Source organism: Lottia gigantea (assembly GCF_000327385.1).
Source record: "Lottia gigantea unplaced genomic scaffold LOTGIsca_114, whole genome shotgun sequence".
Classification (NCBI taxonomy): Eukaryota; Metazoa; Mollusca; class Gastropoda; family Lottiidae; genus Lottia; species Lottia gigantea.
In genome coordinates, this window is record NW_008707106.1 from 84,411 (window position 1) to 98,601 (window position 14,191).

Sequence of the window (14,191 nt, forward strand, 5' to 3'; positions counted from 1 at the left end):
CCTGATAAAAATATAAATAATAAGTAATTTTAGCCTAATGTGCCACGCCCGAAATTTCAAAAATTCAGAAATTTCAATTTTGCATTATATATCACTCGAAAGAGCACGATGAGCACATTCAGAATCCACAAAAATTTACCCTCAAAGTTAATTAGGTCAGGAGCTAAAGCATTCCAAATTTGCGAATTTGGCTGTTTTTGGACAGCTATATAACCGGAAGTAGACATCAGAGGTCAAATATGAAAGCATCAACTGATAGCCAAGGTCAATGACCTTTGACCTAATAAAGGTCAAGGTCATCTACGGTCAAGGTCAAAAATTGAAAATTGTGAATTTCCAAAACCTGTTCCCTTTTTTTGAATTATGAAATTGAACTAACTGACCTTCTAAGACAAAGTGGCTCAAAGGATGATGTAATTGTGAGCAAAGTTCCATTTTGAACAAATGTATTCTTTGCGAGTTATGCCTCTGGCCAAAAATGTCAATAATGAGTAATTTAATTTGGATGTGCCACACCCACCTCAATTTTTTTTGCATAGGTTAATTGATATTCAAAATGTTATGTTATGTTAAAAATCTCAAGCTTTTACATCATGCAGGTCAAAAGATATAGGTCAACAAAAGTCAAAAAAGGTCAAAATTGAAAATATGGAAATTTTAAAACCCGTTCCTTTTTTGGAACTATAAAGCTGAAACAACTGAGCTGTTAACACAAAGTAGCCAAAAGGATGAGATAATTGTGTGCAAAGTCTCTTTTTGAACAAATGTATCCTATGCGAGATATGCCCCTGCCCTTAAATGTAAACAATTAGTAATTCAACCCGGATGTGCCACGCCCACCTCAACTTTTTTGTCATAAGTGAATTTGTATTCAACATGTCTAGTTGTGTTCCAAATTTCAAGGTTCTACATCAAGTAGGTCATAAGATATACATACACCAAGCTCAAAGAGACATAAATATGGTAAAAAAACAACTCAAATTTGAAAACATCAAGAATTTCAATTTTGCTTTAAAAATACGATTGTTATATATCACTGGACAGAGCATGGGAAGCACATTAAGAATCCGAAAAAAATTGACCCTTTAGGTTATTTAGGTCACATGCTAGAGCAGTCCAAAGTTGCGAATTTGGCTGTTTTCTGAACGCTATAAAACCGGAAGTACTAGTCAGTGGTCAAATGTCAAAGTATCAACTGATAGCCAAGGTCAATGACCTTTAACCTTATAAAGGTCAAGGTCATCAGATAGAAGTTGCAAAAACTTCAACTGGAAGTTGCAAAAAATAAAAAGCGAAATTCAAAAATCGGCTTCCTAGTTTTTGTTGGCAATCGATTGTAGTTTTCATACACATCAAAATTATACACGTCAGCTAAAAGATCAGCTAAATTATGTTGACCTACATAAATTACACCGGAAGTTATTTAACCGGAAGTAGATTTGAAGTTCAGTCGCTTTCCTGTTTAAAATCGGAAATGACGTACAAAATTTGACTGTATCATATTATTAACATTAGTGAAGTCTCTTTGCATTTAAAATTTCAGATCAATCGATGCAAAAGCAAAAAAATTTGATCGAAAAAAGTGAGCTACGAATTTTCGAATTTCGTAATTTTTCAAGTGCTATCAGGTCAGAAATTACAGGTAGATTGTAAAAATGAAAACCCGAAGAAAATCGATGCCATAATGCGCCTTCTAAAGCCGATTTTGATTTTCGATAACAAAAAATAAAATCCATTTTATTTAGACAAGATAATTATTTTACAAAGGGTTAACAGGTCAACAAGTCACTAATTTCAGGTGTTAACTGGGGCCATAAACTTAAAACAGTACAACAACAGCTGTCAATCAAAACAGTGTACTAAAATCAGAAAAGGGCTGGCTGTGGGCGTGGTCATTGAAAATCAGTTGTTATTGTTGTCAGAGTACCCAGCAAAAAAGTCTCTTTTAAGCTGCTATCTGTGCTAAGGTGGAATTTTTTTTTAAAAATCGCTTAGAGTACCCACGCTCTTTCAGTTTTGAGAAAACAATCGTACAGGCTTGGTTGAAATCAGACGGACAGGGGTGCCGACAATATACGTCCACATAGAGAGATGTGGGCGTATAAAAAGATTAAAGATGGACCAACCATTTCTTGTTAATGTTGTAATCAACTATGGTATAAACATAGTGTTAAGAAATCTGCTAATTTAAAAGAAATTACTGATACTGCTATTATCTGTCTTACAGATGAAGGTAATGGATGTATTTGTGGAACGAAAAAATATATTAAAAAAAAATAAAATACCACCATGCTCTCTAAATGGAATGGAATTTCCTGCAAAATCTTAAAATTTAGAATTTTATTCCTTGGAATGGTGTTTATTGTCACCAAGGATACAATTTATGAAATTGAATTTAATGAAACCACTGGATTTATTTCCTCTGAAAATGAAGATAGTGAAAATGAAGAATCAATAATTGAAAAAAATAATGAAAAATCTAATGATGATAGAAGTGAAGATGAAAATGAAAATGTGGGAAGCACAAAAGATACCCTTTTTACTGCTCTTGAAAATTTATTGAAAATAATGAAAAAAAAAATTCATTCATATATCCTGGTGAAGGAAAGTTTCCCATGAGTATATGGATAAAAATTCTGAGGAATTAGCATTTCCAAATATATTTTATGGAAATGCAAGGAAAAACTGAACAAAAAACTAAAGTTCATTATAGTGAGTTATGTAAATCTAAATTAAGATGGAATGATAGGAGAGTTGCTAATATTCCTGAGAATATATTTTTCAAAGTAAAGAAACTACAAATGAAAATAATGATTGGTAATGCTCAAATTGCTGTAAGAAAAAAATAAAACACAAGGCAAGAAATTGAAGATATAAGAAACCCTACTGTAATTAATAAATTGATTAATTTTGATGAAGGATAGACGATCCTAAAAACTCTAAGAGTTTCACCTCCTTGTTTTAAGAAAGCTAAAAGTGATCTTTTTGCTAAGATACGACAGTTGGGTCCAGCAACGTTTCTTTGCAGCTTTTCAGCTGCAGAAATGAAATGAAATGCATTAAGGAGCATCAGCACCAAACGGGCTCCAGAATACGTTAAAATAATAAAAAAACTAAAACAATAAAACACCTATCAATATCACTGAAAGGTCACATAGTGACAACAAAAAAACCATATCACAGAAAAAGTCATTTAATGACTACAAAAAACACTAAAAACAATATCACAGGTAATACACCTCATGGTGGTATGAAAAACAAACAAAATATTTAAAACAAATAATGACTAATCTATTTGAAATTTAAAATAAAGACCTGCTTGTTTTAAAAAAGGCAAAGAAAAGGGGGAAACAGGCAGTGACAAAGCAGCCTTAGCTGCCGCATCTGCCGCATCTGCCATGTCATTCCCCCGTATATCCATGTGACTGGGGAGCCAACAAAGGACAATGTCCTTTTTCGACCAAGAGAGCTTGTATATATCCCCGATTATTGGGTGTACAGCCTGGATGTTATTAATAGCTTGTAATGAGGACAAAGAATCAGAAAATATAATACATTTTTTTAATGATGTAGAGGACTGAAAAAACTCAAGTGCCTGTAAAATGGCAATGAGTTCTGCAGTAAATATTGAGGCTGCTGGTGGAAGAGTTACAGATAGAACTTCGGATGGTGTAACTTTAGTGGCTCCTACCTTTTCACCATCCATAGACCCATCTGTATAGAAATGAGCAAAATCCCCATTTTTAGACCTTAGTTCAAGAAATTTAGACTTGAAGACTTGTTTGTGACTTCTTGTTGCTCAATAGACTAAAGTCTATTTGGAGTGGAGCAATTGACAAAGGTGGAATAGTGGTCATGGCAAAGTCCGCAAAACTGTCATGGCTTATACCAGCCGTTGACATAAGGGGTTGAATGCGGACTCCAAAAGAAGGTGTTCAAAGTAAGGTCTAAATACAAGGCAGTAAGTAGGATGTTATGGCAATGATGCTATCTTGATAGCATACTGCAATGAAAGCCTGTCACGTCTGTCGTACAATGAGGGCTCATTAGCCTCGACGTACAGACTTTCAACTGGAGTAGTGCGAAACGCACTTAAACTGATTCTAAGTCCTTGATGGTGTATGGTATCAAGCTCTTTGATACAGGATGGACGAGCTGATCCATACACCTAACACCCATTGTCGAGCTTGGAACGAACCAAAGCTCGATACAATCGGAGGAGGACCTTTCGGTTGGCTCCCCAGTCAGTATTGGATAAGACTCTCAGTATGTTGAGAGCTTTCAGACATTTGTTCTTGAGGATTTTAATATGGGGACGAAAAGAAAGCTTGCTGTCAAAAGTGAGTCCCAAAAATTTAAATCCCCGCACAACAGGAATGACAGCACCATCCAGCTTTAGTTCTGGATCTAGGTGCAATCCTCTTCTTCTACAGAAATGCATGCAGACGGTCTTGGATTTCGAAAACCTAAATCCATTGTCAGTTGCCCATTGCTGTAAGTTGTTTAAGCAAAGCTGCAACTGACGCTCAATCGTCTGCATGTTTGTAGAGCCATAACACATCTGAAAGTCATCAACTTACAGAGAGCCATCAACCCCCCGTCTAAGGCACGACGTGATGGAATTAATTTTAATAGAGAACAGGGTAACGAATAATATGCTACCCTGTGGAACTCCGTTATCCTGAGGATCTGAAAAAATGGAGCCAAGTCGAACCTTAAACGTCCTATCATGTAGGAAATTGGAGATGAATAATGGCAATCTTCCTCTGAGACTGAAGTCAAAGAGATCACGAAGAATGCCAATTGGTGTCATAAGCCTTCTCCAAATAAAAGAATATGGCTACAAGATGTTTATTTTGGATGAAGGCATCCCTGACAAACGATTCAAATCTAACGAGATGATCAAGAGTGCTCCTCTGGGACTGAAATCCACATTGGAGGTTGGTAAGAAGATTGTTTGACTCAAGGTGCCAAACGAGCCTTCGATTGATCATTCGTTCCATGGTTTTACAAATGCAGCTGGTTAATGCAATAGGGCGGTAATTAGTAGGATTCGTAGAATCTTTATCAGGTTTAGGAATGGGTACAATGGTAACGATCCTCCAAGATGGAGGAAATACACCGTCGTCCCAAATCTGGTTGAATATACATAAAAGTTTTTTTTATGTTGGGTAAGGGAGATGCTTTAGTGTCTGGTAATGGATCCAAGGAAAAGTTAGAGGAAGAATTATACGAAAAGGTGTGGCCCAAGGAATTAGCAATATCTGGAAGAGTGGTGAGAGTTGAACCATCTATTTCTAGATGGTTCACAGATATTGTATCCGCTTTACCCTTGATCCTAGGAATCCTATCCCAGACTGATTTAGAAGATGTATGACTGTTAATCCTTGAAACGTACTCCTGCCATGACGACCTCTTTGCTTGGCAGATAGTCCTTCTGGCTTTCGCCCGTGCAATGCGGAAAGATGCCATATTGTTATCAGTAGGAGAACGTTCAAGGAGTCGTAGAGCACGATTACGTTCTTTCAGTGCTGTCTTACAGTCTTCATTAAACCATGGTTTATTGAATCGTTTTGGAGTTGCCGAGGTTTTATGAATCGCCTGACCCGATACATCTTGTAAGATGGTGGTAAATAATTCCATCGGGTCTTCTGCCTCATCTAGATCATCTTGAGCAAAAGAAGAAATGCAAAGAGAGGCCAATTAGCTTTGGAGAGTTTCCATCTTTGTGGCCTGTCTACAGGTGAATGACCATTATTCCGTAGAATTACAGGATAATGATCACTGTGGCAGAGATCGTCGTGGACACTCCAAGAAAAATCTTGGAACAAAGATGGAGAGCTAATTGTCAGATCTAGATGAGAAAAGGTTTTGTTTATTGAGCAGAAATGCGTAGGCGATTCGTCATTAAAGATGAAGTCAGCTTAAATGAAGTCAGCTATTAATTTTCATCTGGTATTATTATCGGAGCTACCCCAGAAAGAATGGTGACCATTGAAATCTCCTAACAAAATGTAAGGAGAAGGAAGCTAGGCAACAAGGTCATCCAATTCTCTCGGGTTTAATGATAAGCTAGGTGGTAAGTAAATGGAACAAATGGTAATAGGCACGTGGAGTGTAACTCGCACGGCTATTACCTGCAGAGGAGAATTGAGTGTGATTTCGGACTGGGCAACATTCCTATTGACAATAATAGAAACACCACCCGAGACTTTAACATCACCAGTGCCATAATGATGGTAGGAAACAAAATGTTTAAATGGCACTAAACGCAAATCCGTTGGCTTTAGGAAAGTCTCATGGAGACAAATAGCCAACGGATTGTATTGTTGCATTAATAGCTGAACTTCATTAAGATTATGACTTAAACCTCTACAATTACATTGTATTATATTATTTTTTTGATGCATTGTCAGGGTGGTTAGACTGGGCTACGAGGTTTGCGGTAAGGGTGGTTGAGAACTTCCGCATCAACCTCGGAAGCCTCCATATCTATATTATCAGATATGGCAGACTTCAAAAGATCTCTTCCTCCCTTTTTGGAGGAGGATCCATTTCTTTTTGCCAGACTTGTCATTTTTAGAAAGACTTTCGCTATGCCAGTCCCTTTTGGCTGAATGTCTTTAGTTGGTAGACTTAAACAACTATCATCAGCTACTGACTTCTCAGTCTGAGAAGCCTGGGTAGCGGATGATGTAGATGGTATTGCCTTAGAAGTAGATGGTAATAAGGCCGGAGATGCTACTGGTAACCGTGTCAACCAAGTGATGTCAGTTTGGCATTCCACCGATTTGGTAGAAGCCTTAACGACATTAGCAAAAGTCCGGAAGGAGTAGATGGAGTTGCATCTTTTACAACCTTCCTCGCTTCGGGATACGATAACTTATTTTCTATTTTTACTTTATTAATTTTTTTTTCAGTTTGCCACTTTGGACAGTCTTTGGAAAAGGCAACATGCTTTCCATTGCAATTGCAACAACAAGGAGCTTCGGTGCAATCCTTGATGTCACACCCAGACTGACCACAACGCACACACCGAATCGAACTGTTACAAGTTCGAGTTCCATGCCCGAAGCGTTGACAGTTATAACATCTGAGAGGATTTGGTATATATGGTGAAATTTTAATGTTCAGATAGCCTACTTTGATTTCAGATGGTAAATCAGGTCGGTTGAATAAAAGAATAAAGGTGTTGGTAGGAATTAATTGGCCGTCACGACGGATGGATATTCTATCAACGTTCGTGACTCCAATATCCTGTAATTCCTCCTTCATTTCCTCAGGAGAACATCCGTTGAGATCTAGGTGTCGAATGACCCCTTTGGAAGAGTTCAGAGAGGAATGAGGTTAAACTTTGATAGGGATATTAGCCAATGTAGATGATCTAAATAACAGCTCAGAATGAATTTTGCGTGAGCATTCAACCAACAAAGACCCATTGCGTAATTTTTTTTGTAGATTTTGGTTCACTGGCAAGTCAATAAAAGTTCTGGGTGGAGCAAATAAATTCTGAACTTTTATTTTTATTTCTTTACCCAATTGACCCAAGCCCGCTGCTTCTGAGTCAATGAAATGATTTGGAAGAAAAAAGATACTATTACAAGAAAAAGTTGAATCTGATCTGACCACCGACTCATAGGCTCAACACGACAAGCCGCTTGACTAGTGTGGGCCACAGTGGCCACCCGTCTAGGAATCCTCTGGCCCAAAGTGATGCATTGGGAAGTATGTTACCCTCAACCACTAGGTGTCCATTCAAAACTTACACGGGTCGCACCTCACGGCAAACGAGGAGCACCAATTTAGTCGCCTCTTACGACACACAATGGGGGGCAGTGGACCTATTCTTAACCCCGGGCCACTGGGAGGTTCAGCTGCAGAACTCATTGGAAACATCTATTAAGAATTCTTGGAAAAGTTTTAGATAGGTGTCACCTGATCCCATACCTTTGCCAGACATTTTGACCACCAAATAAATCTATTATTTAATGAAATACTTAAAAAAGAAAATTCATCTATTGGAAAAGTAGTTGATTACTTCTATAGAGTGGAATTCCAACATAGAGGATCTCCATTTATCCATACATTATTATAGGTAGAAAATGCTTCAATTTATGGGCAAAGTAAAGATGAAGAAGTTTTAAACTTCATTGATAAAGTAATGACATGTAATATAGAAGCTGATGATAAAAACTTAAAAGGATTAATTTCTTACCAAACTCATAAACATTCCCATACATGCAAGAAAAAAAAACAAAAGATTTGTAGGTTTGGATTTTCCCAGCCTCCAATGATGAAAACAATTATTTTGAGACTTTGAATAAGGCAGAATGATGAACCCCTTTTTGATCTGAAGTATGGATATTAGTTATAGCGTAGAACTTTTTTTTTGTGATTTTTTAGTGATGATATTTCAGTGCGCATCGTATTAATTGAATGTTCATAGTAGTATCTGTTCCATATTTTCTTATGAACTCTTCGAAACTAATCATATTTTAAAAGTCAGTTTTTTTAAGTTAGTTTTGATAAATTTGCCCAAAATTTCTTCACCATGTAGATCTACTAAAGTATAAGTTGGTGGTGAAGTATTATTAACTTTATCAATAACAAATATTTCATTCATCCAATATCCAACGTAACCTTTTTGGAATTAACTTTAATATCTATAGATACAAACTCGATTTCCAACTTTAAATTTGGGTTTGATATTTAATTAGTTATCTCATTTTCAAAGATGTTTTGTACGTTAATTGACAATTGATATTGGGATTCTTTGAGGCTTGTGTAGGAGTCACACCTATAGATGACTGTATTTTGTTATTATATTCGACGATAACAATTGGTAATATTTTAAGCCATGTTTGGGAATTCAATTCTGTGAACTTTTTGAATAATTTGTTTAGTTTCTATTAAAATCTCTCAATAACTACGGCTTATATGTACAGTAAATTTCAAATCCAAGAGATTTCATAATTTTGTTATAAAACTCGGTTCTTTTATCTACCCATAACTTTTTGGGTTGTCTGTCAGATTGTTTCATAATTGTTTCAAAAGCATGTTTGACTGACATTCCTGATTTGTTTTTTAGAGGAATAACCCAAATATATCTTCTTTCAACAGGCACATTAATTAAATCAGCTGACCATCATCTTTGGCGTAAACTTTAACTTTTTAGTTTTTAGTTTTTCTGAATTCTTTATGAATTTCATCTGCTATTCCCATGCCTAATTTCATTTTTGATTTTAAAAGTCTTGTGACTATAGCTCTTTCAACCTTTTCTCTAAAAGTAGGATTTGGAATAGATTCCAATTTGTGAATCATTTGTTGATCCGCTTTATGTCTCGATTCTAAGTCTGTATGATCTCTGTATAGAATATCATGTTTTAGTGCTGCTTGATCTATTCTGTTAATACGGCTTAAGTGTACAGTAAATTTCAAATCCAAGAGATTTCATAATTTTGTTATAAAACTCGGTTCTTTTATCTACCCATAACTTTTTGGGTTGTCTGTCAGATTGTTTCATAATTGTTTCAAAAGCATGTTTGACTGACATTCCTGATTTGTTTTATGTCTCGATTCTAAGTCTGTATGATCTCTGTATAGAATATCATGTTTTAGTGCTGCTTGATCTATTCTGTTAATACGGCTTATATGTACAGTAAATTTCAAATCCAAGAGATTTCATAATTTTGTTATAAAACTCGGTTCTTTTATCTACCCATAACTTTTTGGGTTGTCTGTCAGATTGTTTCAAAAATGTTTCAAAAGCATGTTTGAATGACATTCCTGATTTGTTTTATGTCTCGATTCTAAGTCTGTATGATCTCTGTATAGAATATCATGTTTTAGTGCTGCTTGATCTATTCTGTTAATATGACTTATATGTACAGTAAATTTCAAATCCAAGAGATTTCATAATTTTGTTATAAAACTCCTTGTTTGGGAATATCGTTTGAACTTAGTCGTAAATCTAAAGGGGTTCCTGGGCGAATGTAGTTGTGCCCTCGGAGATGTTTTTCGCCCGAATATTTAGCCCAAGGAAATCCAGGAAGTTTAGTTAGTTAGTTGACTATTTGATTTTCAAAAGGGTTCATCCTTGGGTAAAAATAAACAATTTCATGAAGCTTCGTCCAAATCTGTCAAGAATGGTGCTTTCTGAACTAGTTTACAACCTAAAAATTGAACGGGATAAGCAGTGGCAGTGCCACAGACTGCCCCCCCTCGCAGCCCCGAAGGCTAGTTTTTCGGGCAAGGCATTAAAAAACTTTTTTTTTTGAACGGCCCAATTTTATTATTTTTTTTTGGAATTTAAAAATGAAATCATATCTTTGCCCGAATATCCTATACTATAACTGTATTTTTTTAAATTGATAGCCCGATTGTATTATCCTATAATAATAATTCATATTATTTTACATATTTCAAAAATTGAAATTGCAGCCCGATAGTAGAGTTTAGAACTTCTTTTACACAACCAAAAAAAGGCAATTCAGGCACAGATTTCAATCTTTTTGTGCCCGAATTGTCTTAAATTAAGATAGTTCGGTAAGGTTTCACCTAACAAGTTAACAAATTCCTTGGCTTACTTCCCGTGGAAAATAGATTATTTAATAATCACATTGTTTTTTTGTATAAAAAATAGTTCTAAACTCTTAATAAAACCAATAAAAAAAGTTTAATAAGGTTTCAACTAACAACACACGAGTTCCCTGGCTTAGTAAGGAGAAAAGCTATGTATGACTAAAGTTGATAACTATGATAATTGAAATTAAAAAAAAAAAAAAATCGAAATAATAAAATCCATACGAACATAACAGCCGAAAATCTCACCCAACATTGGGTGAAAACAGTACATCCCGTAAATTAAACTGAATACTTGTGGATCTCCTAAGGGGGGTAGTATCATGTGTTCTAGAAAGAGTGAAAATACTCTGCCAATAACAAGTGTTTCTTTCGAAGAGTTTGCAAAACTCTCATAACTAAGTTAGAAATTCGGGTAACCTCAGCTATCTCACCCCCCCTGGGACGTAAAACTGGCTCCGCAACTGGGGATAAGCACAACGGCTATATTATCATATTTGATTTTTTTGATTTTCAATAGGGTTTATCCTTGGTTGATTTCAAATACTCGCACAAAACTTGTCAAATTCTGCCATAAAACCAGCTCTTCTATCGTTTCCCCAATAATTGTGGACGGACGAATTAAGAGTATACATTACACAGAATTTAAAATAATAATTTACTTCACCTATTTTTAGTATTTCTTTTATTCCCTGTTTGTGAAGATGATTAATGTGAAAATACCATGAACTGGATCCAGTACCAGTGCAAACCGTTACACCAGAACTTTTTTGTTTACTTTTTGCACCATTATCACATTGAATTTCATAGTAAGATACCCTGAAATAAAAAACATAATCATATGTTTTGTGAAAGCCAATGGCTCAGGTTTTGTTTCTTTCTCAACTGGTCTACGTAATAAGCCGTGATAAGTTAAAAATCTTTCTCTCTTAGATGGTGTTTAATCCTTACTTTGTTATCTTCTTTCTATTGAAAAAAAAATTCACGTAAGTGGAAATAGTAGCTTTTGCTGAAATGCCTCCAAGTTTGAAATACATGTTCATGTCAGAAACATTCAATTAATAATCTGGAATTCGTCATCCTCGATAGGATCAAGTCGGCCACATAAAAGTATATCGTAGATTTTTGTTTTTAGAATAAGCTGTAACTATTTTTTTTATAAAAAATAGTGGGGAATATATTTTGTAATTCTGAATCTTTTGATAATACGGGATGCTTTGTAAGAAATACTAGTAAATGGGATAATTTGAGAGTCATGTGAAATGGTTTGTAGTTGGTTCATCCAAAAGCTCTCCTTGTATAGTCTGGAACTTTTAGGGTTGGTGTCTTTTTCAGAGATGACTTTTTCAATTGATGAAACTTTCATATCTGAGTTGAAATGGTTGTCAATAGGTTTGTCTAGATGATGGGAGATGTCGAAACGATGACCATTGATTTTTTCAAAGAATTTTTAGCGTCGTTTAAGTCTTGTAAAGGGCATTTGTTGCATGAAATTAGGTAAATAATATTCATACTGGTACAAGAAAGTTGGCCATTAATAATGAATTGTTTACTGTTATGTTTATTAGAAAAGTAATTAGTTGTTAAAATATGCTCACAGCTGTGATCCGAAAGATTACGTTTTCATCGGAACGAGGTTTATATTTCTATGCTCAATTTCTGCCCAATTTTTGCATTTGATGCTGCTCAGATATTAATTGTTTATTTTGAACCCCACTCATAAGGAGGAAGAACCCTTTGTGAAGGTGTTCTTCCAAGTTTTGCATCATTTGGCAATCCTTACCCTTCAACAGCAAGGCCAACCAGCGTTTACCTTCAAACGCAAAGTCTCTGAGTTGGATAGTTTTATCCGTCCAGCAATGAAAACATCAGCTGTCGACGCGAATATTAGATCCCTCAATCGGACATGGCTCTGTAAGGTTACGCAGGTCCTGATCGACCATTACCAAACCACACTTCAAGAGAAGCTGACCACCATTCGTACCAAGTCTTTATCATCACCTGCCATCGACCGCATCGTTTCTCATGCCCTGTCCTGGGCCCGTCGCTCCTATGGGAAACGTCTCACTCAAGCTGTAATCTCCAAATTCTACCAAACAATCAACGAAACAAAGACCAGAGTAACCATATCTCTACCAACTGAAATGGACACTACACCTGCACCATCTAGAGCCACCACACTGCCGAACCAAACCCCTAAACGAGCCCGAAGTTCACCTACTCCTAGTCCAGCAGACATAGGTAAACGCTCTCGTAGAGAGGGCACACCCCTTCTCTTTTCACTTTCAGACTCGTCTTCCCCTTCAACACCATCTGAATCTTCACCGCGTGATCCAGGATCCGCCAACCTTTCTTCCTTCTGTGCGTTTTTGGACCAGCAAACCACCCCTCAGTCTCCATCCAAGTCGAGACGTGTATCCAGACCTTCCCCCCCTCGAACCAGATCCCAGTCCGTTCCCAATGCTACAATTCTAACAACTACCAAACCAGTACCAATCACACCGTCGACGACCCACTACCACTATCCACTACCAAACCGTATTATCACCAAACCATTATGGAAACTACCTGCTCTAAAGAAATCTACCTTAATAATTGGATCATCTAACCTTAATCGAATTACCAAAACCAGTTCAGACACCGAAATACATTCTTACCCCGGTGCCCAAATCCATCACATACAGTCAATCCTGGAATCTTACGACCATGATCCCAAACCTACTACCATTATTCTTCATATAGGCCTCAACAACCGTGATCAGATACCAAAGACCTCCTTTAACCAAGCCCAGAAATTAATCGCCACAGCCAACAAAACCTTCCCAAACTCCAAGATCCTCTTCAAATGTATACCTATTTCAAATAAAATCTCGAAGAAAGCACAACAGAACCTCAGCACTCTCAACAACATGATGATGGAGTCCAGTATCAACAGCGCAACAATCTTACCACCCTACGAAGAAGAATTCGAAACAGTTGATAATCTTCATTGGTCTCCAGAAACAGCAAACAGCATCAATTTTCTGGATACACCAGCTTCAAGCATCGAGTAAGTCTTTAAACTAATTACTGGGGATAAAAATACTGAGAGGCCACCGCTAGGCCAAACTGTAGTTAACTTGAGCCGCAAAATTCTCACACCCCTTCAGCATTCAATCTTAGACCGTGGACTCTGGCCATCCATTGAACGATTTCAACGAAATCTTAGCTGCACATATTTTTTTCGAAACCACCCCCACGTGGTGCTAGAACAATGTTTATTCCTAAATCCACGTGGACACCCCCTCAGGCCGCCATCCATCCTGAAATATTGAAAGCATTTGCGAGTATGAATAGCCAAACAGTGAACCTTTCCATAACACACGAAAAGCCTAATCTCACACGAGTGGAACGTGAAGCGTTAAACTTACTTAAGAAAGACGATAGCATTGTTATTAAAAAGAGTGACAAAGGTTCATGTTGTGTCATTCTGAATAGGGAGGATTACGTTTCAGAAGCAGAGAATCAACTGATTAATCCTAAACATTATGCCATTTTACCGAAACCAATTTTCAAAGAAACTGCTAACATGATTAATAATATTCTTGCCGATTTAGTCAAAACTAGTTAT

The 14,191-nt window shown here is 36.5% G+C and overlaps 1 protein-coding gene across 1 annotated transcript in view; it reads right to left on the bottom strand.

Moving 5' to 3' along the window:
* The window catches only part of LOTGIDRAFT_137351 (hypothetical protein), a gene marked incomplete at both ends in the record, with an annotated part of 53,257 nt that extends 41,855 nt beyond the window's left edge, over window positions 1-11,402 (bottom strand). Inside the window, one exon of the mRNA XM_009047569.1 lies at window positions 11,222-11,402. Coding sequence (XP_009045817.1) covers window positions 11,222-11,402 — 181 coding nt within the window. The remainder of the gene's footprint in view (window positions 1-11,221) is intronic.
* Window positions 11,403-14,191: the final 2,789 nt, after the last annotated feature.